The sequence below is a fragment of the Eutrema salsugineum genome, unplaced genomic scaffold (genome assembly GCF_000478725.1).
Source record: "Eutrema salsugineum unplaced genomic scaffold, Eutsalg1_0 scaffold_4, whole genome shotgun sequence".
Taxonomy (NCBI): Eukaryota; Viridiplantae; Streptophyta; class Magnoliopsida; order Brassicales; family Brassicaceae; genus Eutrema; species Eutrema salsugineum.
The window spans coordinates 1,644,085-1,668,139 of NW_006256686.1; the positions used below are offsets into that span (position 1 = coordinate 1,644,085).

At 36.4% G+C, this 24,055-nt stretch overlaps 1 protein-coding gene and 1 pseudogene across 1 annotated transcript; one reads left to right on the forward strand and one right to left on the reverse strand.

The window, feature by feature from the left end:
• Nucleotides 1-6,496: 6,496 nt before the first annotated feature.
• On the reverse strand, nucleotides 6,497-15,647 carry LOC18013601 (protein CTR9 homolog). Its single transcript, XM_006396054.2, has 25 exons — nucleotides 15,500-15,647; nucleotides 14,508-14,654; nucleotides 14,167-14,233; nucleotides 13,855-14,049; nucleotides 13,464-13,564; nucleotides 12,982-13,035; nucleotides 12,704-12,820; nucleotides 12,545-12,608; nucleotides 12,229-12,443; nucleotides 11,893-11,980; nucleotides 11,513-11,613; nucleotides 11,319-11,411; nucleotides 10,909-10,977; nucleotides 10,699-10,791; nucleotides 10,364-10,624; nucleotides 10,058-10,138; nucleotides 9,815-9,973; nucleotides 9,288-9,383; nucleotides 8,732-8,833; nucleotides 8,548-8,655; nucleotides 8,228-8,452; nucleotides 7,623-7,889; nucleotides 7,432-7,503; nucleotides 6,975-7,301; nucleotides 6,497-6,877 (listed from the first exon to the last, which is right to left on the reverse strand). The coding sequence occupies exons 2-25, from the start codon at nucleotides 14,646-14,648 to the stop codon at nucleotides 6,698-6,700; spliced, it is 3,276 nt and encodes a 1,091-aa protein (XP_006396117.1). The 5' UTR covers nucleotides 14,649-14,654; nucleotides 15,500-15,647; the 3' UTR covers nucleotides 6,497-6,697.
• On the forward strand, nucleotides 14,954-21,757 carry LOC112084611 (annotated as a pseudogene).
• Nucleotides 21,758-24,055: the final 2,298 nt, after the last annotated feature.

Genomic DNA, 24,055 nt, shown 5'->3' on the forward strand with positions numbered 1-24,055 from the left:
TTAGGTTTAGTTTTCTTTTGTTAAGAAACAGTCTTGAGCCATTTTAATGTTGAACTTGTGTAACTATGAAAAGTTAAAAATGAATGATGCTGTATTTGGAACAAAAACTAAAGAATTTCAATTTGGAGAACTGCCCATTTATATTGGCATTGGTCGTTAAAATTATCGTTATCAAGATTGTTAAAACGAATATGAATAATTACTATTCTGGGAGATTTGGTTTAAAATTTCGAAAATTATATATTTGAAAACTAATCCATTTTTAAAAAAAGTTGAAAAATTAATCTTGAATATAAATTACCAAAATATCATAGATAAATTAAACATAGAAATCATTGTTAAACATAAAGATGATTATTTAAGATACTAGATTTATAATCTGCACGTTGCGCGGAATTTCATTTTTAAACTAATATGAATTGTTAAACAACTAATTTATTTTATTAATCTTTTATTTTTTTTTATTTTTCTGGTTTTCTTAACTTTCTTCTACATTTTCACATTCTTATACTTTGTCATCTTCGTCGTCCGGCCTCTTTCCTCATCTTGAACGTTTTTATCCTTATATTTTCCTAAATTTCTCTTCATCAGCTTCGTCTTTTTTTTTTCATATTTCTCTCCATCGTCTTTGACTTCTACTTCTTCTTATTTAACCTCTTTTTTTGGATAACTAGGAGATTCTGAGCCGAAATCCATATATTCCCCTAGGCCCGGACTAACTTTTAATATTATTACTCGTCCCAGCTGTCACTTAATCCTGTGACTTCTTGGATTACCCCATAGTACCTTTTCAGTCGAGCTATCGACCTCTGGTCTTATTTAACTTTCTTGTCGTCTTCGAATTTTTCCTTCCTCTTTTTTCATTTCAAGTTTTCTGCATCTTCTTCTTCCGATTTTGTTCTGTCTCTTATTCTTATTAATCTTGTGTATAAATTCTTTATCTTCTTCTACTTCGTCTTCATCTGCGTCATTTTTTTTATCTTCTGGTTTTTATTCTTTTTCCTATTTTCCTTACTATTTTTCATCGTTTTTGATTTTTTTCACCATCATCTGAAATTTTTTTCCAAGTTTTTACTCTTCTTCTTTTTGATGAAAATAATAATTATAAAAAATGTGTCAATTAATTGAGCCATTAACTTTAATATTAGTGTTCTTCTTTTTTTTTAAAAAAAAAAATAGGTATTATTTTAAAGTGTATGAATTAATTAAATCATTAAATTTTTTTTTTTGATATGGACACCTTAGAGCATCCCCATCGGTGGGTTATAAGGAGAGTATCTCAATATTAAAAAAAATAATAATAATAATAAAAAGATGAGAGAGAAAGGGAGAATCGCTTCTCAAAAAGAATATTACCATTTGATGCAGTTTTTCAAAGTGTAATTGCCAAAAAATATTTTTTGGAAATGGTGTACTTATCTTACTTGTTCCCATTTTTTGATTTGCCCTTCCTTTTTTTTAGAGTTAATGCATGAAACTATCCTCCTAAGCATGGTTTATTGCCAGAGTAGCCTTGGATAAGTCTACCTTGCTAGACTATCCTTATAAAATTTGTCAATGTCCATTTTATCTATATGTTAGACATTATTACAAAATTGCCATTATTTTATTATTTTTAAAAAATTTTGTGTAGGAAATATTTTAAGAAAATAATAAAGTAATTAAAAAGTTAAGAAAGTCATAAGTTGGGTTCTAAAAAAAAATCCTCAGCAACGACATAAATGGTGATTGGCGGCGAATTAGGGTTCTTTTTTCTCCGACCAGATTTCGGCGTGGACGGAATGTTTTCCGGTAAGGATCTTCTTCCTTGCACTTTGCTGTACTTTCCTCTTTGTTAAGGGAAGTTTCTGCGGAGTTACGCGACGACGAAGAGGTTGCGACGACGAGGACGAGTTTGCAGAGTTACGACGACGAGAAAGAGTTTACAACAAAGAGAAAAAGTTTACGACGACGGTTTCTGATGAGTCAAGTCGTCTCTGCGGTGAAGTTGGAGCTTGCGGCGGCGGCAGCGGTGATTTTTTGTGAAAAATCTAACCCTAATTTTTTTTTTTGCAGGTGTTAGGCAAAATTCCGGTGGGTTAAGAGAAATTCCGGTGTGGGTGACGAAGTTCCAGTGAGGGTGAAGAATTTGTGGTGAGTCATGGTTCTTGTATGGTCAAATTCTTCATAACATTGTGGTCGATTTGTTTAGTTTTCATGGTAGATTTAAATGGTATAATATAGTTTGGTAGACGTGGTTATAAATGATAGAATTTTGTTTGGTATACTTGTTCGTAAATGATAGATACTAGTAGACTTGTTTGTATAGAGATTGGTATACTTGTTTGTAAATGAGAATGAGTGATAGACTTGTTCAAAAATGATAGAATTATCTTTGGTAGACTTATTCGTAAATGATAAAGATTGGTAGACATGTTCGTATAGAGATTGGTAGACTTGTTCGTAAATGATTGAGAGTGGTAGATTATTTTTTTTTGTTGTATAGTTTGGTAGATTTGTTTTGCTTGAGTGTTACTCATTGGAGGTCACTTAGATTCTCACTTCACGAGTATGGTGTAATTACTGGTCTCAACTGTGATCACGTAGACGATAATGACTCTTGGGACATCGACTATACAGAGCTTTGGGCAGAGTTGGGAGTGGGACCAGCTCACAGATATCAACATATCTATGATTCGTTTTAAGTACGCTTTTGAGATGTACTATGAGGTACACGAACCAGCAGAAGCCCTGATGTCTGATCTGAACCCGCGTGGTGAAGCAGACAACAAGTACGGACCCTACACAACCTCGGCGAAATGAAAAGGATGGGATGAGGTAGACTTTTTTGGGATCTAATATTCGTCTATGGGTAGACCTATTTTGTATGTCAAACTCTTCTGACGGTAGACTTGTTATGTTAAACTCTGAAAAAAGTAGACTTATTATGTCGAGCTCTAACGACGGTAGACTTTTATTGTTTTGTACGTCGAGCTCTAATGACGGTAGACTTCTATGTTGAATGTTTTTAGGACTTGTTGATGTAACTACTCCTTCAAAATAACATGTTTTTTTTTTGGCATGATGTTGGTCATTTGAAAGTTTGGTATATTTGTTGTCGAAACTGTTCATTATTTTGCATCAAGTAGGACAAGTTCGATACAAACAAGTGCTACAAAGAGAGTTCAAAAGTGTAGAAGATCGTACAAGTCTGATAGACGGATTATTACAAGAGAGTTCGGAAAAGTTGTACATAGAAAGTTAAGGCCTTGCATGTGAGGCGATTATTTCCACTTTTACCAAAGTTATAGCATTTAGGCATCTGTCTTGGATGTGTGTTCGCCATGGCAGTCTCGAAGGCACTCTTAATGCATGTGTTCTTTGGCTTTCCCGGAGGGTTGCGAACGAAAGAAAGATGACAAACTTTGTTAGCCACTTCTTCTAGCACCGGTAATGTTATATCTCTTGGTATTACACTTCTTGTGTAAGCATGTTGCAAGTAGTTCGTTTGGTATTAGGGATGGCATAGGGAGATTGGTGAAATATTTCTTGCTTCTGCAGCGGTTATGGCTTGTACATAAGGGGTTTTATCAAGATCAAACCTAGGACATGCACAAGCAAAAGTTTGGCATCTTCAACTCTGACTTGTTTACGAAACATGCCAATAAGTCTACTACAACTACTACTTCAATTAATATGTCTACCATAAAATAGAAATAAGTCTACCAAATATATAACAAGTTTATCACAAATGTAAATTAATCTACTAAAAGAATCCAATTACTTGAAGCAACTTCTCGACCCCGGTTATGAGAGTTCTTTGCATTTTCAACTCGACGGCTGCAACCTTAATTGAAAAAGATGATACAGTCAGTTTTTTTGTAAATTAAGAACAAATGTGGGTAAAATGGTCATTTCTCGTTTTTAAAAAGTCAAATGACTACCAGTAAAGAAGATTAATAAGTTTACCACCCAAGTAAATACTTATAAGTCTACTAAACTGAACAATATTTTTCCAAATAGAGGTTATCGGAGTAAGTACAAAATACAAATATAAGTCTACTATGATTGTAAATCAGAAACATTAAATCTACAAAGAATTAATAAATCTACCGTACTATTAATTAAACCTACCACATTATTTTCTGAAATACGAACTGTTTTAAATCTACTATACATACTAATAAATCTACCAAATGCTGATAAAGCTACTATAAATAGTAATAAATCTACCAACCTAAATAAGTCTATTGTACATCAAAGTAAATAAATCTGTCACCATTACAAATAAGTCTACTAAATTTTAAGATAAATCCGTCGCCATTACTATTTAAATCTACCAAAAAAGTCAAACACTTACCATAAATTAATGGAATATTCATAAGTCTACCATAAAAACCAATAAATCTACCAACAAAAAATATGTCTACCAACAAAAAATATGTCTACCAACAAAAAAATAAGTCTACTATGCTATTAAAATATGTGTACCAAAACAAATATACTAAGTTTCAACAAATCTACATTTTCTCAAATAAATCTACCAAAAAAATTTGCGTTGACCAAATTTGTACAAATCTACTACAATATTGGTAGATTTATGTTTAATTTCGCGCTATTTTTGCTTACGTAGCATATAAAAAGTAATGGTATTTTCGTAATAACTTTTTCTAATCAAAGCCCAAAAGGACAAGATAGGTATACAAGATTACTCTAGTATAAAAAATAAAAGTGTGTCAAACTATTAATAAACATAAGTTTGGAGGATACTTTAGTAATCCTCCCTTTTTTAACCTTTTATTTACCTAGAGAAAAATACTAAAACATACGGGATCTACTTAAATTCACTCATCACCTTCCACATACTAAATCGCATGGGACCCACCTTAATTTATCAGCTTCCACACACTAAATCACACAGGAGCCACCTATATGTATGCAACTATATGGATAAATATGTAAATATGCATTTATATTTATATAGTTACATCCATCTATAATATATGCATATAGATATGCATATATATCTATATAATTGTGTCTATATATATGCAGCTATATGGATACACATGTAAATATACATGTGTATCTATATAGTTACATCCATCTATACTCTATGTACGTAGATACGGATATATATATATAATTACATAAATATTATATATTTGTGTTCACGTGTACGCTACTATATGGATATGTATGTGTATATATATATATATATATATATCTATATAATTGCACAGATATCCATATATTTGTGTCCATGTGGACGTTACTATATAGATATGTATGTGTTTATCACGACAAAATAATTTAAGTTAAAAAATATAAAATGGGTATCAAAGTATTAATAAAAAAATTATATAATTTCTAGTGTCAAAATAATTATTCAATTATTTTTTAAATAATAGATAAATAACAGTCATTTGTTTCAACCAAACAGAAAAAATGTGTTTTTTGATAATTAAAACACAAAAGTACCTGTTTTATACATTGGAAACTTAAAAGTACCACACATGATAACACACTTTTTCTCAAATGAGAAGTGTCTAGATACCCATGAGATATCTAAAGTATAACTATTTCTTTGTTATCAGTATATCTTTTCAATAAAAAATAAAATTTAATTCAATATTAAATTATATTAAAATACTAATATTTGATTTTTAAAAACCTTATTTGAGGATTTAAGCGATGGAGATGTTCTAAGATGGAGGAAAAACTCCTATTTTAAATAAGATTTTAAACTATTATGTTTTTTTTTTTTGTTAAAAAATTAAACTACTATGTTTTCTGTTCTTCTTTCAAGAAAATGAGAAGAGATCATGGGAAATGAATACCTTAGAGAAAATAGAAGTTGCTTATAGGGAAAAAAGAAGAAGAAGAAAATATGCTATACAAACTCAAAATTAAAAGTATCTCTGAGCGGCAAAGAAATATGATAAGCTGATTCATCAGAACTGTTGTAATTGAAATTAACTACGTATGTACAGTTCTACCATGTTTCTCTTATCAAAGTTAGAAACTAATCAATCTAAAATCAAGATAACACAAAATACGATTTGAATCCATGACATCATTTTGAACATGATTATATATACTTATAGGCTGCAAAGCGTATTGAAAATGGTGTTTTTTTTTATTGATGAAGAGAAGCAAGTCAAAGATTTGAAAGTATCTTGCTCTTTGAGTGGTAAAGTTTGTAGTCTAAAACTAAAAGATTTTTAGAAACTAACAGGCTATGCTCGAAGGTAAACAAGTTAAAGAAAAAAAGAAGTAGACGATACTATGACTTTCTCTTTTATTTTACCTATGCAATTTTATTACTCTTGAGTAAATTTTAAAATCTATCTACTTGCAAATTCTCAAAATTCATAAATGATTTTATTGTTTTTTTATCTAATAAAAAGGTTAGTTTTCAAACTTTGTTTTTTAGTTTTCAAAATATATGAAAATTTTGAAATATTAAATCAAATTTCCTCTAAAATTTTTTGTCAAACAGATTTCGGGCAATGACTAAAAAAAAATGATTATCCATTACCATTTAATGAATAAACAAGGCTCAATCCAAGTAACCCAAAATTCAATCTGATTCTTGGCCTGTGAATGTAATTTGTCCTCACACTCTAACTCCTAGGAAAACTGTTAAAAAGACAAATAAATAGAATCTTTATCACTAAAGTTACAACACAGAGAAATCTGTTATGTATGAAAGATCTCAATTTGCCTCCTCGTCCAAATCAGCGTCTTCTTCTTCTTCCACATTGCTCTCTTCTTGCCTTTCCGGAGAATTCTCTTTCTGGGGGCTTGGATTTGGCTGACTCTCCATCATTTTACCTTCTTCATCTGATGACGAAAGTGCCCTTCGTCGTCTCGCAACTGAAGCAGGTACTTGTACCTACCCAAACCGATTCAGTGTCAAAAACATTTCCTTTGATTCATTGCATCTTATATTGCAGTTTATGGAAAACTGAAACAACTGGGCATTGTATTACCTCATCATCATCAGCATCAGGATCTTCGAGCCCAGCAGCAGCAAGAAGATCATGAGCATCATCATCCACAGGTTCCTCAGCTTCTTGATTCTCCTCTTCCCTATTATAATTAGTGTTGGCGTCTCCATCTTCCACTTCATTGTGATCATCCATCGTACCAACTTCTTCCTCATCATCCTCGTAGTGTCGAGCCCTTGAGCTCTTGTCCTTCCTTTTTCTCTTCCCACCTTTCTTTCTTTTCCTCTCACTCGGCCTACCATCCCCTTCTTCATCTTCAGCTCTATCCTTACGCTTATGAGATCCATGTGTGTTGCTTTTCCATTGTTCCTAGAGCATTCAAAATTACAGCACAATATCAGCATAGCATCCTAAACATCTCTGAAGAAAACCATATTAACAAAAAAACGTTGAGAAATCTCTCCATAAACATTGTAATCAACCGAAGGAGACCACTCACCTTGATACGTTGAATTTTTTCTTCTTCCTGCTTAAGGCGTCTCAGCTCGTCTTCCTGTTTTCTTTTTTCCAACTGTCCAAGAGAGGGAACCCATCAATGCATATCACTGACTTGGAAATCTTCCATATAAAATCATCGTCACCAATATAATTTTGTTGCTGCCAATGGTAAACTTGCAAGTCCATAGTTACCTGATGTTTCCTATGCTCTTCAGCTTTACGGCGTGCTTCTTCTGCCAAAGCAGCCTGACGAGCAACTTCTAGTCTCTGCCGGTTCTGCAACTCCTCACGCTCAGCTGCTTCACGGTGAACTTTTGCTCCTTCCAGCAAGTGTGTGCAATACTGAACATGGGTTTGTATTTTCTTACCATCAAACCCATGAACGTGGAGGTCTGAAGCAGCAGACAACTGACTGAATACACGAACAGCATTCTCTGCTTCTGTAACTGTTTGGCGCACCTGCAGAGTCATCAAGCAGATTCTCCTGTCAGATGGAATTCAATTAGTCCCCATTGGACGAATTAATTATGTCTAAGCTTCTCCGTATAGAACAACATCAAATCCTAGGATCAGGTGTAACTCATACTAAGATTTCAAAGGTTAGCCATTACTATGTAGGGTCGTGGTGAAAAGTTCTACGTATACAAGCTGTAGAAGCAAGCTCATACTTATCTATTTCCAATCGGTGCATACTAATATCTGCCTTTAAGCATAAGAAACACAAGGCTAGGGTCAGAAAGAAATAAGGGGAAAATTTTAGAGGCTTGGAAAAAGTAGATGATATTTAGTTTGACAACCTCATCAGCTGTTCTCTTTTTCTTTTGTAGTGTGGAAGACGATGATTTCTGCATTACCGCACCCAAATCAAATCTGAATGTGTAATTTGAAGGAGTCAAGTGAATGGCCCTTAAGAGTGTCTTTTTGCACTCTTGCCAATGCTCAGCCTCATAATGGGTACGGGCTAAGTAAAGAAGAATTTGAGAGTCTGTGTTGTAAAAGAACTTCCGCAAGCAGTTTTGATACTGCAAACAACAACATAGTTCATGAACTGAAACATCAGCAAAAAACATAGAAATTAATCCAAAGAATATATAAATACTCTATAAAGTTGACAAACCATTTTCACGGCTAAGGCAAAATTCCCTTGAGCAAAGTACACATGAGCTAGATTAACCCATACATCAGGCATCTGAAGAAACACACTTCCGCTTGCAGCTTCTTGAACCTAAAACATTGACAAAGTTCCAAGACTTGAAGAGTTTAACTAGTCTAAACCATGAACAGTAAATGATTAAGCTAACCTGAGTAAAAAGATCCTTGGCAATATCAAACTGTCCTTTCTCTGCCAATATAATGCCAGAACCATTGGCCGCATACAGATTGGAGTTATGTTGAGTCAGGACCTGTTAATTCCAACGATCGAAAATCAGTAAACAGTTCAGGTCGCCCCAGGCATCCATCAATAAGAAAAACGAATTCATGGCAACCTAATGCAGATCGCTTGACCCAGATGATCAGCTGAAATTTCATTCAAAGGTTGTTCCACTAGTTTTCAGATCTCACTCTATTATTAATGCGCTGAGCGAGCCCAAAATTCCTCATTCTCAAGACTTAAACCCACACTTGTAAAAAAACAATTCAGATAGTACCAAAGAAGTACATGGAAAATAAGATACCCAGTGCAAACAGCTATGCTATAAAATAACAGACTGCAGGACAGTCATAGCTCTACGATAATCATATTGGAATGTCCACCACCCTCCACCCAAAACAAACTCCATAAGCACATCTATCAGGGAATATTTACAAAATTACTAATAATGAAAAGACGGGAAGGAAGAAGATAAAACATCATACTTTAGTATAAAGTTCCTTGGCCTTCTCCAGATGTGTAGCTTCTAATTTTGGATTTCTTTTCTCATTGCGCATTGCCGCAAAGTAATTCCAGTTTCCCTACACCATCCAAGAAGAAATATTACATAAAAAATAACTAACACCTCAATGAGTCTGGGGAGCAATTCCAACAATCTAAGAACCCAAACCACACTAAATTATCAATGCGGTCAAGACAGAATTCCATTCCACTTCAGTTAGAAATCAACTAGAAAACCAGCCCTCACAAGGCTGCTTGTAGCGGAACCGTACAGAATGAAAGGCTGGTGTTCCATACATATATATAAACGGTATTTTCTGTGCATGCCCCTTGGCTAAGTGTTTTACAAGACAGTCCGGATCGCAGCAATTGCTGATGACCAGTGTGAGGTGCTTCTATAAATTGATTCGTAGAAATGATTATGCCATGTGCTTTGAACAACCCAAAAGGAACTTAAAATGATTCATATATTCTGAAACCGCAAAAGAGAAATGGAAATAAAAATATATACCAGAGAAAGAATAGCATATGAATCCTTCCCATCAGTCGCATCATTAGCAGCACGAAAGGTTTCTTTTGCCTTAACCCAGTCATCATTCTTAAGCTCCAACTCACCAAGCAGAGACAAAGCATTTGGATTTTTATCGTCCACCTTAAGAGCTTCATTCACCTATAGGGAAAAGTAGGAAAACGCAGTCAGGAATAGGAAGCAACTAATGTTGAAAATTAAAATAATGTTGAAACTGTAGAAGACCAGTTCAATGGCTAGAGGAAGGTTGTTCTGAGCTTTGGCACTCGCAGCAAGCCTTAAATAAGCATCTATGTAGCCAGGATACTGCACCAAATAAGAAGTCAGAGCCAGTCGACAGAAATCAAGAGACAGACATCTGATTTTTTGAAAGAGAATCAGAATATATTTGTGAAATCCAAGTAAACAGTCCAAATCATCTACCAGATACGAAATCTGTAAAGCGGCTCCTCAAATTGTTTCCTTTTTGTCTAGAAAAACTCATCATGAAATGGAATAGCAAACAATACCAAAAGATAGGAGTAATTCTACCTTGAAAAGTATCAACCGATACAGAAAAGTCGCTGTTTCTGTTTTGTGTAACTGTTCAAGTAATCTAGCCAGGTTAAACAAAGTTGTGACTTTATTCCAAGGTACATCAACAGAGTGACCACTTTCAATCAGCCTATGGAAAATGCCAGCATCCTTGTACCCTAGAACAGATACACCCGTCTGTTTCAAATTTTCTTTGTCATCAAAGAAGCTCATCCATATTCCATCACCCAAAGCCTCTTGAAAATTATCGAGCGCAGACTGAAATGAAAAAGAGTATTGAAACCAATCGCCAAAATTAAAAAGAAAACAAGCAGTAACAAACTCTTACAAACCTCAAAATCTTCTTTCTCAAAATGTAAAGCACCAATGTCATTCAGGACTTCGATAGGAACTTCTTGCCCTCCTTTTTTCATGAGCGTTCGTGCCTGGGAGTTTTCATTATTAATTCTCAGACAAGATGCCTTCTTTCTTGATAATGTACAAAATGATACTGTACTTGAACAGGATATACAATAATCAAAATCACACTTTATAAGACTTACCATTTTGAAGGCGTCTAGTGCAGCCCCTGTGTCAGATGATATCAGCAGCTCACCAAGGCCAATAAATGCCTACAAGACCAATGCAGCATGTAAGCAAAGACAAAGCTACAAATCTAACAAACAACAATTGGAATAGATAAGGAATCATATCCCATTTATTTTAACAACACTTCAGAAATTAAGAACTGTGAATGAAATAACCCAAAAGGTGTTCTCAATATATATGGCAAAACTAAGCCTTGCTACTATGGTTTTCTTCCTGGCATCATGTTACAGTTTAGGCAAGAAAAGTGGAGCTCGAAGGTGATCCATAGTATGGTAACAAAGACAACGATTACTACCAAAGAAGCCATGCAAGTATCAAAACACTTTGAAAGATCAGGCTTAAGAATTATGTGAACAAAACTAACCTGGGCATCACGTGGATCAAGTTTTGTGGCCTTCCGCATGTACTCAAGGGCCTTATCAGTTTTTCCAAGCTGAGTATATAAGTGTCCGAGAGCCTAAAGAAAGACAAGAAATATGAACATTGAGCATTTTTAAAAATTCAGAGGATAATAAAGACTGAAAAATCAAATAGAGGAAAAGCATGCAGTCAATTAACCTTCAACGTCTCGCAGTTGTCAGGATAGACTTCTAATACTCTCTCAAAGTTAGATACTGATCCTTTAAGCTCCCCCAACTTTAATTGTACTTGACCCAAACCTGCGACATCAACAAAAACCACAATCAGTGACCATACGGGATACGATGATCAACCCAAACTGAGTTAAACTAGAAACTGAGAGAACGAGATGTTATACAGAAACTTGTTCATACACATACTTTTAAGGGTGCAACTAAATATTGACGGTCTCATTTCAGATATTCTACTGGTTGAAAAGGAAAGAAATGATGAAGGTGCAGTATGATCATTGTTAACCACTCAGATGGTAACAAACAAAGAATCAAGGAGAAATCAGTAGGACAGTGGAGAAAAGTTACCAAAGTAGGGAAATACAAATTCTTGTGGGTTATTGTTAGTTTCTTTGATGGCTGCCATATAGTACATCCCAGCCTTTTCATAGTCCCCCTAGAACAAAACCATCATCAACCATCAGAAAGGGAGATTACACGAAGGAAACAAATGATGCACTCTCTGCCCGTCGAAGAAAGAAACGCATCAGATCTCAACTAGAATTTCTAAGCAGGCTTTTCTCAAAAGTTGTTCCACTTCCATAACACTAGCATGTTCCGAGATGCTTCACCCCCACGTATACGCAATTAATTCAAGACTAGGTAAGAATGGAGTATACCAAAGACGAAAACAAAAAATCTAACCTTGCTATGATATGAGCGTGCTAAATTGTAAAAAGAATGTGACTTTGTTGGCCCATGAGTTGAGACAGCTAATGCCGTTTCAGTCAGCTGCTCAACAAGAAAGTGCTGGCCGGTAAAAAAAAAGTGATTGGCCAAATAATTCAGGGCTGCTGCGCAGTAGGGATAAATCTCAAACGCTTGCTGCATTCTCTCCATTCCTTTCCTCATTCCTACAGCTATACATATGAAATATCATCAGTGAACGCCAAAAAGAGATTTAGTTAATAGAATCTCCTCAGCAAGCATTATCAGAAGACTTAGAAGTGAATAAACTTACAGTCATTAGCTTGCAAATCCATGATCCCAAGTGCCACAAGAGCCTCAACATTATCAGGGTCTAGCTGCAGATATAGAATATGGTAAAGAGCACTATTTATTGAAGCATACAATAGGCAGTATCATAAGAGAGTGAGATAAAAAATCCAGTATAACTTGCCTGCAAAACACGGTCAAACGCTTGTCGTGCTTTATCTAGTTGCCCCAGCTTATAACGACAAACACCAATTCCCAGTCTCACAGCAGCAGGACACCCGGGATATACTTGCAAAGCCCTCTTAAGACAGCCAATGAATAAATAAACAGACACAAATGAGAAGATTATCAATTAGTTCTACAGATAGACTAGACTATATCACCTATAAAATCCAAGATATAAATTTGGAACCCAAATCACAAAAATAAAATATAGAAGTTGATAATATAAAAAAGGCAAACCTTGTACAACTGCAGCGACTCGGAAAAACGTCCACGACTAAATTCTACTGAAGCCTGGATACGTGATACGGCAAGTTATTAATTTGCAGAGAAATAGAAAATAGACTAATACATAGTAAGGTCTAGGGTGGTAAGCGTGCAAGCGTCAGAATCAAATTCTTATGATCCAGAAATCTGATATACCAGCTAACCCAAATTGTTCGTTTCCTGAATGTAAGTAAATGTGCTTTAAGAAACAAAGGAAATTTTAATTTCCTAAACATACATAGCTGTACCCAAAAGTTTAACCCAAAGATTTCTAGGTAACCAAAGTTATGTTCCAACATGCTCCAATAAACTTGGCAACCATGATCGTGCTTCAAGAAACTAAGAAAAACTGATGCCTTTCGTCTGGCCAAGAATTGAGAAGATGATGTATATAGAATCCAACAACCTACAATTTTGGCTATGTGACAGAAAATAAAAATCATAATTATTTATACCTGACCCAGGAGAGCAGGAACGTTATCAGGGGCATTGCCTAACACAATCGTAAATGCCTGAAGTGCATTATCTATTTCACCCTTAGCCAGTAAGAGCTGACCTGCAAACAGACAATTCTATTTCAGGAATTCATATCTAGTAAACATAGAGCACCTCCACCTTCAAATTCCCAATAAAGACACTTTACAGGGAGAAACGGAAAACAAAGATTGGTATAATGTGTGCCTTTTAACAATATGAGTATAATTTAGCAGATCATAAGTCTATTAGATCTCTTGCAACAGTAAAGTATCCGTGAAAACAACTTCCTATGTCTAGCTATCTATTAGCGACCATTATAAGCGAATATAACGATTATTACGAAATGAACAAGAATCTGGTAGTGATTACCTTTCCCAACCCAAGTCGTAGGTTCATGCATATCTATTCTCGACGCTTTGTTATAATATTGTGTTGCCAAGATAAAATACTCTTCTTTTTCTTTGTGTTTCGTCTCAGTTTTACCTAGGTAGCTGTAATACGCACCTAGGGCGTTCAGGATTGCTATTCTCTCGTACTTAACATCAGCATAGTACTCGTCAATGTCTTGTCATTTGTCAAGAAGAAACAAAATGAGTTTCCCCAAATAGTTTAATTCGGTATACCGATAATCTAAACTATAATGATACAATTCTGAACGATTAGCATCATATTCATGCGTACCAGAACTTGACCCCTCCTCCAATATTTGACGAAACTGCTCAATTTTCCCTTGCTTGAAGTACTCTCTCTTCACCATAGAATATATAAGAGATGAAGCCAAAATCAGAAGAAACAGAAACTATAAAAGCAGAACGATCATGCTTCTAAGCTAAAAAAAACTATCCAGATAACTAATTTGCAGAGCTTGATAATCCAAAAGCAGCGGATTTTGAAATTTTTCAATCAAACCCAATCACCCTTTTAACCTCAACGAAGCTCGATAACCCAATTGCAAGAGATACCTAAATAGAACATGAAAGAAATTTCAAACAGAGATGGAAAATTGAGTTGAAGGAACGAACCGCGATTATGAGCCAGAGATCGAGAGGAGCTTGTTCGGCTTTAAGGATGTCAAGGATGTCAGAGGCGTCGCGAGGGAGCTGATCAAGAACAACCCTAACTTCTTCTTCCGAATTTTGAACCGGTATGTACACACTCGCCATTGCAGGCTAGAGAGGAAGAGCGAGGATTAAACCAGAAGTGAATTAAAAACCCTAGATTTTAGAGATTGTAGTAAAAGCCAATTTTTGCACTGGCAATCTGTTGAATAAGAGAAAGCGAACGATGAAGTTCCGATTAATTTTTTTTTTTTAAAAAGGTAACTAAGCCGACGACAAATTACCCAATGGGAAAATTTTGGTGTGGGAGCGACCGACTAAAATGCCATAAATAAAAAAAGGATGCCAAAATGTCATAAGTCTAATAAATAATTTAATTTTTGTTTAAATATAAAAACTGTGAAATTACCTTGATTATCCTTCTTCGTCTATAATATTATTAACCCAACCATAATTTTATCCACCCATCTCACTCAAATCTAATAACCCGACCCAACTTACATTTCTTGAATAATTATACCATAAATTCACAATAAAAAAAAAAAGAACTAAGAAAAAAATATCTATATCATCTTCACCGCTTCGATAATCTCATTTGATCAATGTTCAAAAACAGAAAATTTTCTCCCATCACAAAAACCGCGACAAAAGTTAGAAAAAAATCAAATCTTGTTTATGGGTTCTACAGTTAAATTCATGGGTCGTCTTTGAACATTGATCAATCATCTTCTTCTGCAGATCTGGAAGCTCCCAGGAATAGCTTCGAGCTTTAAGACGACAATTTTCACACATATTATGACGAGATACACCGGTAAATTAGTAACGAACTAACTTTCTGTTTTTATATACTTTCTCTGAAATTGGAAACAAAACTGGTGAATGACTGTTTTTTTTTTTCATTTTAATAGCAGAGTTATGGATTTGAAGAAGACGAATGGTACAAGAGAAGCTGTTACCCAATTGAGGAATCAATGAAGAAGAAGATCACCGAGGAGCTCTCAAAACGTTCCAACGATAAACAAAATTCGCCGAGTCTTGTAGCTAAGCTGATGGGAATGGATGCAATTCCTTTTGAGTCAACTAAATCAACGGCTTGGATCGATCCTCGCCAGATTACTAAAGTGGATCAATCAGGAGGAAAAAGAAACAAAAAGGGAAGGTTATCATTGAAAGTATACAGAACAGAGTAGAAGAAATGGGCTTACAAAATAATGAAGACCCACTACAAGAAGAGGAAGAAGTATCAAGCCCAAGTGAAGCCCAAGGAACAGTACCACGTGCTACTTGTACGAAAAGCAGAGCACACAATTGCAGAGTTGAAGCTGTTGATACAAAAAGACAAAGTTGGAGAATGACGAACACCTACTCTACTCCAGTCCCAAGCGTGTGAAAGGACGAAGATCACACGGTGTAGAAGGATCCAGAACTAGGGTTTCAAGTATAATCCTTGTATATATAGACATGAAACACCGATTGTAAAGAACAAGTGAAAGGAATACAAAGTTCACATTTTAAAAAAAGTTTGTCTCTTTCAGTGTCTAAATTCTTTCTCTTCGTGTCTTTGGTGAGTGTGTGTGTAATGTCTGAAATGTCTAACATGGTATCAGAGCGTGGCGAGGGTGTGTCCGATCTGTTTCCCTTTCCCACGAATATCAGTGTTGCTAGCTTTGTGTCTGTCAAGCTCGGCGACGACAACTACCTGGCCTGGAAAACACAGGTCGAGGCGTTACTCCGAAGTCAGAAGCTGCTTGGTTTTGTTGATGGTGGTCAGAAGCAGCCTACGGAGAAGATTCGTGTTAAGTTTCAGAATGAAGTCAGTGAGGTGAGTAATCCTGACTATGAGGCGTGGTTACAGACTGATCAACTGGTCATGTCGTGGTTATTTGGAACTCTGTCTGAGGGTGCTTTGGGGTATACGTATGGATGTCGCACTGCTCGTGATGTTTGGGTCTCTTTGGTGGAAAACTTTAATCAGTGTTCTGTTTCTCGGGAGTATGATCTTTTGGCCAGTCTTCAGGTTTTAACAAAAGGGAACATGGATATGCGTGAGTATCTCAGGGAGTTTAAGCTGATCTGTGACCAGTTGAGTTCCATTGGAAAGCCGGTTTCGGAAAACATGAAGATCTTCCGCTTGCTCCACAGCTTGGGAAAACCCTATGAAGCGTTTGCAACTTCGATTCAAACGTCATTGCACAAGCCTTCGGTTCCCACTTACACTCAGGTTGTTTCTCAACTCATTGCCTTTGACAACAGAATCAAGGCATATACTCCTGCACCTGTTGATGCTCATATGGCCTTTCAAGCTCAAGCTCAGACCTTTGTGCCTCAAGCTCAGTCCTTTGGGCCAAATGGTCGTGGTAACAATGGTTACAGAGGTCATGGACGTGGTGGTTATAACACTCGGGGTCGTGGCTTTACTCAACAAGTCTCCAACTGGTCTGGTGGCTCCGCTAGTGGTTCACAGCAACAACAGTCTGGTACTCGTCCAGTGTGTCAGATCTGTGGCCGAACTGGTCATACTGCTATAAAGTGCTGGAACTGATTTGATCATGCTTACCAGAGTTCTGATGTACCACAGGCTCTGTCTGCTCTGCAGATCTCTGGATCCTCCGGTCAAGAATGGTTCCCGGATTCTGGTGCTTCGTCTCATATTACTAACACGGCAGCGAATCTAGAGACAGCACAGCCTTATCATGGAACTGAGACTGTGATGGTAGCGGATGGCAACTATCTTCCTATTACCCATGTTGGTTCTACTTCCCTTCCAACACCTTCAGGTAAGTTACCTTTGCAAGATGTCTTGGTATGTCCAACTATACAGAAACCATTACTCTCTGTCTCTAAGTTGTGTGATGATGCGGATTGTGGGGTTTATTTTGACTCTGATCATGTGTGTATTGTGGACAAAACTACTCAGAAGGTGTTGAAACAGGGAAGAAGACAGGATAGTCTGTATCATTTGGAGAACTTGGGAGCTATGGCGTTTTATTCTTCACGTCAACAGTTCACAAATGATGATGTCTGGCATCAATGTCTTGGACACCCCAATGCTCAAGTTCTCCACCATCTGAAGAATAATCACTCCATTCGTAGCAATCGTAGTGGTACTATCTCGGTGTGTTCGTCTTGTCAACTTGGGAAGAGTTCAAGACTTCCTTTTTCTAGTTCTGAATCAACTGCCTCAGAACCTTTGGACAGGATCCATTGTGATTTGTGGGGTCCTGCTCCTACTTTGTCAGTTCAAGGCTTTAAGTATTATGCTATCTTTGTGGATAATTATTCTCGCTTTGGTTGGTTGTACCCTCTGCGGTTTAAGTCTGAATTCTATGAAGTCTTTGTTGGTTTTCAAAACTTGGTTGAGAAACAGTTTAATAGAAAAATCAAGGTGTTCCAAAGTGATGGAGGTGGAGAGTTTACTAGTACTCAACTAAAACAACACTTTCTTAACCAAGGAATCCAACATCTCATGTCTTGTCCGCATACGCCGCAGCAGAACGGCTTAGCAGAACGACGACATCGACATTTGACAGAGTTGGGTCTTACTATGATTTTCCACAGTCATATTCCTTTTCAGTACTGGGTAGAAGCATTCTACACAGCCAACTACCTAATTAATTTGCTGCCTTCTTCTGCTTTGCGATTCAAATCTCCTTATGAGCTTCTCTTTAATAAGCAACCTCTGTATACCTCCTTACGTGTCTTTGGTTGTGCATGTTATCCTTACCTGAGGCCATATAATACCTCCAAGTTCTCACCAAAGTCAATGCAGTGTGTCTTTCTTGGCTATAGTCCTCAGTACAAGGGCTACTGCTGTCTTCATCCTTCTACAAATCGTGTCTTTGTCTGCAGACATGTAATCTTTGATGAAACATGCTTCCCCTTTCATGTTAAACCACCAACTCCTCCTCCGTCTTCCACCCCTGATATCATCTCTCAATGGTCTCAGTTGTTTCCAACAGATCCGGACACTGTATCTAAGATACACCCCTCACGGTCCTCTTCTGCTGATCAGCCACCAACGAGTTCTGAGTTGACTACTTCTCTGGAGGGTGAGTGTTCTGTGCGTACGGCAAGCATTGATCTTGATCCTATTGGCGACAGCGCTCCTCCCTCCAGTGATAGGCTAGTCATCTCATCTGATTCCTTGCTTCCAGTTGCTATGCCTGAACTACCTTCTCATCCAATGGTTACGCGAGCTCAGAGAGGGATTTCAAAACCAAATCAACGCTATGTTCTCCTCACTAACTCATCCATTCCCAAAGTTCCTAAGAATATTAAAGAGGCATTGCAACATCCCGGATGGAGAGCAGCAACAGAGGAGGAAATGCAAAACATTTATGGTAGTCATACTTTTGATCTTGTTGCAGCAACTGACACTATGAATATCCTTGGCTGTCGTTGGGTATTTACTGTGAAATTGAAGGCAGATGGCTCGGTGGATCGTCTAAAAGCCAGACTCGTTGCTAAAGGTTTCTTACAGGAGGAGGGAGTAGACTTTACCGAGACATTTAGCCCTGTAGTTAAAACTGCAACAATCCGCATTGTTTTGGCTGTTGCCACTGCAAAAGAATGGCCTCTTAAACAGTTTGATGTAAAAAACGCATTTCTACACGGGGATTTACAGGAAGAAGTCTATATGATGCAACCCCCAGGATATGAAGATCCAACACTTCCAACTCATGTCTGCAAACTTCGAAAATCCCTCTATGGCCTTCGTCAAGCACCACGCGCCTGGTTTGAGAAGTTTGCAAATTTTTTACTAGAGTATGGTTTCTTCTGTAGTCCTGCGGACCCCTCTCTCTTTATCTATCATCATGAGCAGAAAACCATGGTCCTCTTACTCTACGTTGACGATATGATCCTTACCGGAAGCAGTCCAACATTACTTACAAAGTTTGTTGAGTTGCTTCATACAGAGTTTTCTATGAAAGATATGGGTCAGTTGAGCTACTTCTTGGGTATACAGGCTGTGTTCCATCCTTCAGGCTTGTTCTTACATCAGTCTAAATACACGGAGGAGATCCTTGTTACTGCCGGAATGGCCACCTGCAACCCGATGCCAACACCTCTACCTCTGCAACTAGATCATGTTCCCAATGGTGATCAACTCTTTGAGAATCCAACCTACTTTAGGAGCATCGCCGGTAAGCTCCAATACTTGACTCTCACCCGACCAGACATTCAGTACGCTGTAAACTTTGTCTGTCAACGAATGCACGCTCCAACTGTGGTTGACTTTGTCTTGATGAAACGAATCCTACGATACCTTCGTGGCACAAGCTCACTTGGTCTTCTCTTACCCAAGAATGATGACTTGAATCTTACAGCATTTTGTGATAGTGATTGGGCTGGTTGTAAGGTTACTCGTCGGTCAACTACTGGATTTTGTACTCTCCTTGGCTCTCACTTGGTGTCTTGGAGCGCTAAGAAACAGCCAACTGTTTCAAGGTCTTCAACCGAGGCAGAATATCGTGCCCTTGCATCTACGGCTGCTGAACTCACATGGATCTCTGCAGTATTACGAGACCTTGGTGTTCATCAGCCTCATCCTGCTCAGCTTCTGTGTGATAACTTGTCTGCGGTTCATCTCACAGCCAACCCCAAGTTTCATAATCGGACTAAACATATGGAGGTTGACTATCATTTCATTCGGGAAAAAGTTGCCCTTGGCCTTATTGAGACTTCACATATTCCAGCTCACAGTCAACTTGCTGATATATTCACAAAGTCGCTGGCTAAGGAACCGTTCTGCAGGCTTCGCGCCAAACTCGGAGTTTGTCTTCCACCACACTCGAGTTTGAGGGGGGATGAAAGTATACAAAACAGAGTAGAAGAAATGGGCTTACAAAATAATGAAGGCCCACTACAAGAAGAGGAAGAAGTATCAAGCCCAAGTGGCCCAAGGAACAGTACCACGTGATACTTGTACGAAAAGCAGAGCACACAATTGCAGAGTTGAAGCTGTTGATACAAAAAGACAAAGTTGGAGAATGACGAACACCTACTCTACTTCAGTCCCAAGCGTGTGAAAGGACGAAGATCACACGGTGTAGAAGGATCCAGAACTAGGGTTTCAAGTATAATCCTTGTATATATAGACATGAAACACCGATTGTAAAGAACAAGTGAAAGGAATACAAAGTTCACATTTTTAAAAAAGTTTGTCTCTTTCAGTGTCTAAATTCTTTCTCTTCGTGTCTTTGGTGAGTGTGTGTGTAATGTCTGAAATGTCTAACAATCATCATCATCATCATCAGTGAATGTAATGGAGACAGAGGAGATTAATCCACCAATGCGCCGAGAACATCCACAAGAAGAGGAGCTTCAAAGATTCCGAAGAGAGTTTGAAGCTTGGCAAGCTGATAAAAGGTTTAAAGATTGTTCAAGAATCGTTGATTCAGGCTGCGTGGGGGCTCGTGAAGACAAGGAGAGGCTTTTCACAAGAACTAGAAGCTTTGGTCGAGATTTAAGTCAGACAAGAAAGCTCCTACTAAGATTGTGGTTTTAAGACCTGGTATTCAGAGAGTGTATGATTACGAAGATTCGTTAACAACTTCTTCAGGTACGACCACTGAAGGAAGCACAGGAAGCAGCATTGAAGAGTTTCTTGAGGAAGTCAAGGAGAGATTGAAAGGTGAGCTTCAAGGAAGAGCTCTCAAGAGAAGTTCATCAGTGAGAGGAAGCGGGATCGAGACTCCTTTCAGCGAAATTCTTCAGATGATTTCCGAGACTTAGGAATGTTTCGAGAAAAGAGATGAGTCCTACAGATGATTCTGCGATCAAATGTAGCCGTTTGCGACCTACTGTATCAGATGCAGAGAGCTTGCGGAAACAAACCGAGGAAATCGATGAAGAAGACTGTCCTAGGACGAACAGAGATATTCCTAAGAATGGTCCTTCATCGCCAAGAAATCTCAAAAGATCACTATCGGCTCCTGTCTCAGGGACATCATTTGGTAAGCTTCTGTTATAGGATCGGCATTTTTTGACAGGCGCACAGATCATGAGAAAGCACAAGGCTGTATTAACAGAGCGAGAAGAAACAGAAGCAGAAACAGAACCAACTGTTGTTGTGGATCCAATCAGGAGGAAAGAAAGATTTAATCTCACGAAAAAAGGTTTCCAGCTTTAGATAAACTCTTAGAGGAAGAATCTTTGGTAAGAAGATACGTTCAATGATCGAATCAAACAGTTTTGAGGTCGTAGAAGTTTGATGACCTAATGGCTGCAGCCAATGAAGAAAAAGAAGCTGCAAAAGCTCAGGTGTAGAGCTGAACATAGAAGTTTCATGATCTGACTTCTTTCATCTTGATCTTTATATATTCTGACAAGCACTTGATTTGTTTTATTTCATTAATTTTTGGCTGAATTTGAGATATTATCTTAGATGTTTTGATTTATATATTATGAGTTTTTCACAAAATAAGAAGAAAACAAAAAAAGAAATCAGCATCTTTTTTTCATTTTTTGTTACATTCCATTTAATTCACCTTTTTTATTCAAATGCAAAGATGGACAACTAAATACAATTATGGATAACTAAGTATAATTATGGTACAATTAAAGACAACCAAGTACAACTAATAATAAGTACAATTTGGTACAAGTAATATAACTATATAATTTAAAATTATAATTAAAATTAATTAAAAAATAATTACAAAAATACGTGCGCCGACAAAAAAGAACATGTGCGCAGTTAAATAACATGTGCGTCGTCAATTTTGTATCCATATTGTCCAGTTATCCAAAATTCTTCATAGTTGTCATTTGGCGATTTTAGCATTTTTCTAGTTGTCCCTTAATATAAATTATTATTTTGTAGTTGTCCACATGATTTTCGACTATTGCAGTTCATTTATGCAAAATCATATATTTGCATCTTTTCCATCAAAAAATTGTTAACATTATGAAAGTATTTCTTGTATCATAAGGGGTGTTTGATGTGAAACCAATAATATGTCTTAGGAAAATGATAATTTTATTTTATCCATGTTATTAATATTGTTCCTTATAGTTTAATACATGTTTGCATCTCTTAAGTATATATTTTCTTTATATGTTTAATTAAATTAATTATTATTCTTTTTTTTTTAAATTAAGGAGTTGCATAAAGTTGTCCTTACTTGTCCAGTTGTCCTTTGCTTATTCACATCCACGAAGCTAGATAACACGTGCCCAGACAAAAATAGACATGTGCAGCAGTCAAAGTATCACGTGCGCCATCAATTTTGTACATAGTTGTACCCAATTGTCCAGTTGTCCAAAATTCTTCATAGTTGTCCTTTGACGATTTTAGCATTTTTTCAGTTGTACCTTAATATAAATTATTATTTGTAGTTGTCCACATGATTTTCGAGTATTGCAGTTCATTTACAAGGTTTTCATAACACAAGTTATGAAAAATCATATATTTACATCTTTTCCATCAAAAGATTGTTAACATTATGAAAGTATTTCTTGTATCATAAGGAGTGTTTGATGTGAAACCAATAATATGTCTTAGAAAAATGATAATTTCATATTATCCATCTTTTTAATTTTATTCCTTATAGTTTAAGACATGTTTCATTTCTTAAGTGATTGCTTTCTTTTTATATTTAGTGTAATTTATTATTATATTTGTAATGAAAGATTTGTATATAGTTGTACATACGTGTCCAGTTGTCTTTTTGCGATTTTAGCATTTGCATTGATTTTTGATTATTAATTATTATTATGTAAAATCAAATATTTTACCTCTTTTGTTTCATAAGGTGATTAACAATATAACATAGATGAAATAAGATATCTTATATTTGGAAATATAACATAAATATTTCCAAATATGAGGTATTAAATGATATAACATAGAGAAAATATTTTGAAATCCATTGAAATGTTTGTGTGGCTGATGTTCATTATCTGCTGAAAATAGAATAAAAGAATTCTCGATTAGCAATTATTCAAGATGGCTTAGTTATACCTATTTGTACCAGTTGTCCTCTATCCCGTTGTTGTGCCATTTGTACTGGTTGTCCTCTATCTCTTAGTTGTACCATTTGTGCCAGTTATCATCCTCTGCAGATTTGGTGATGAACTCTGGTTCTAATTCAATATACCTAAGAATCACTACGATTCAACAATTATATTCGACAGATTACCTATGCAGAAACCTGATCGTCACATAAAAGTGGGTTACCAATCCAATTTTCAATTAGAACAAAAGAACTCTCAATTATCAATCATTCAAGTTGTCTTAGTTGTACCTATTTTGTACTACTTGTCCTCTATCTCATAGTTGTACCATTTGTACTAGTTGTCATATATCTCTTAGTTGTACCATTTGTACCAGTTGTCCTCATCTGCAGATTTGGTGATAAACTCGGGTTCTAATTCAATCTACCTAAGAATCACTACAATTCAACAACTATATTCGACAAATTACCTATGTAAAGACCTAATTGTCACATAAAACAAGATTATCCACCCGATTTGAAATTAGAATAAAAGAATTCTCAATTAGCAATTAT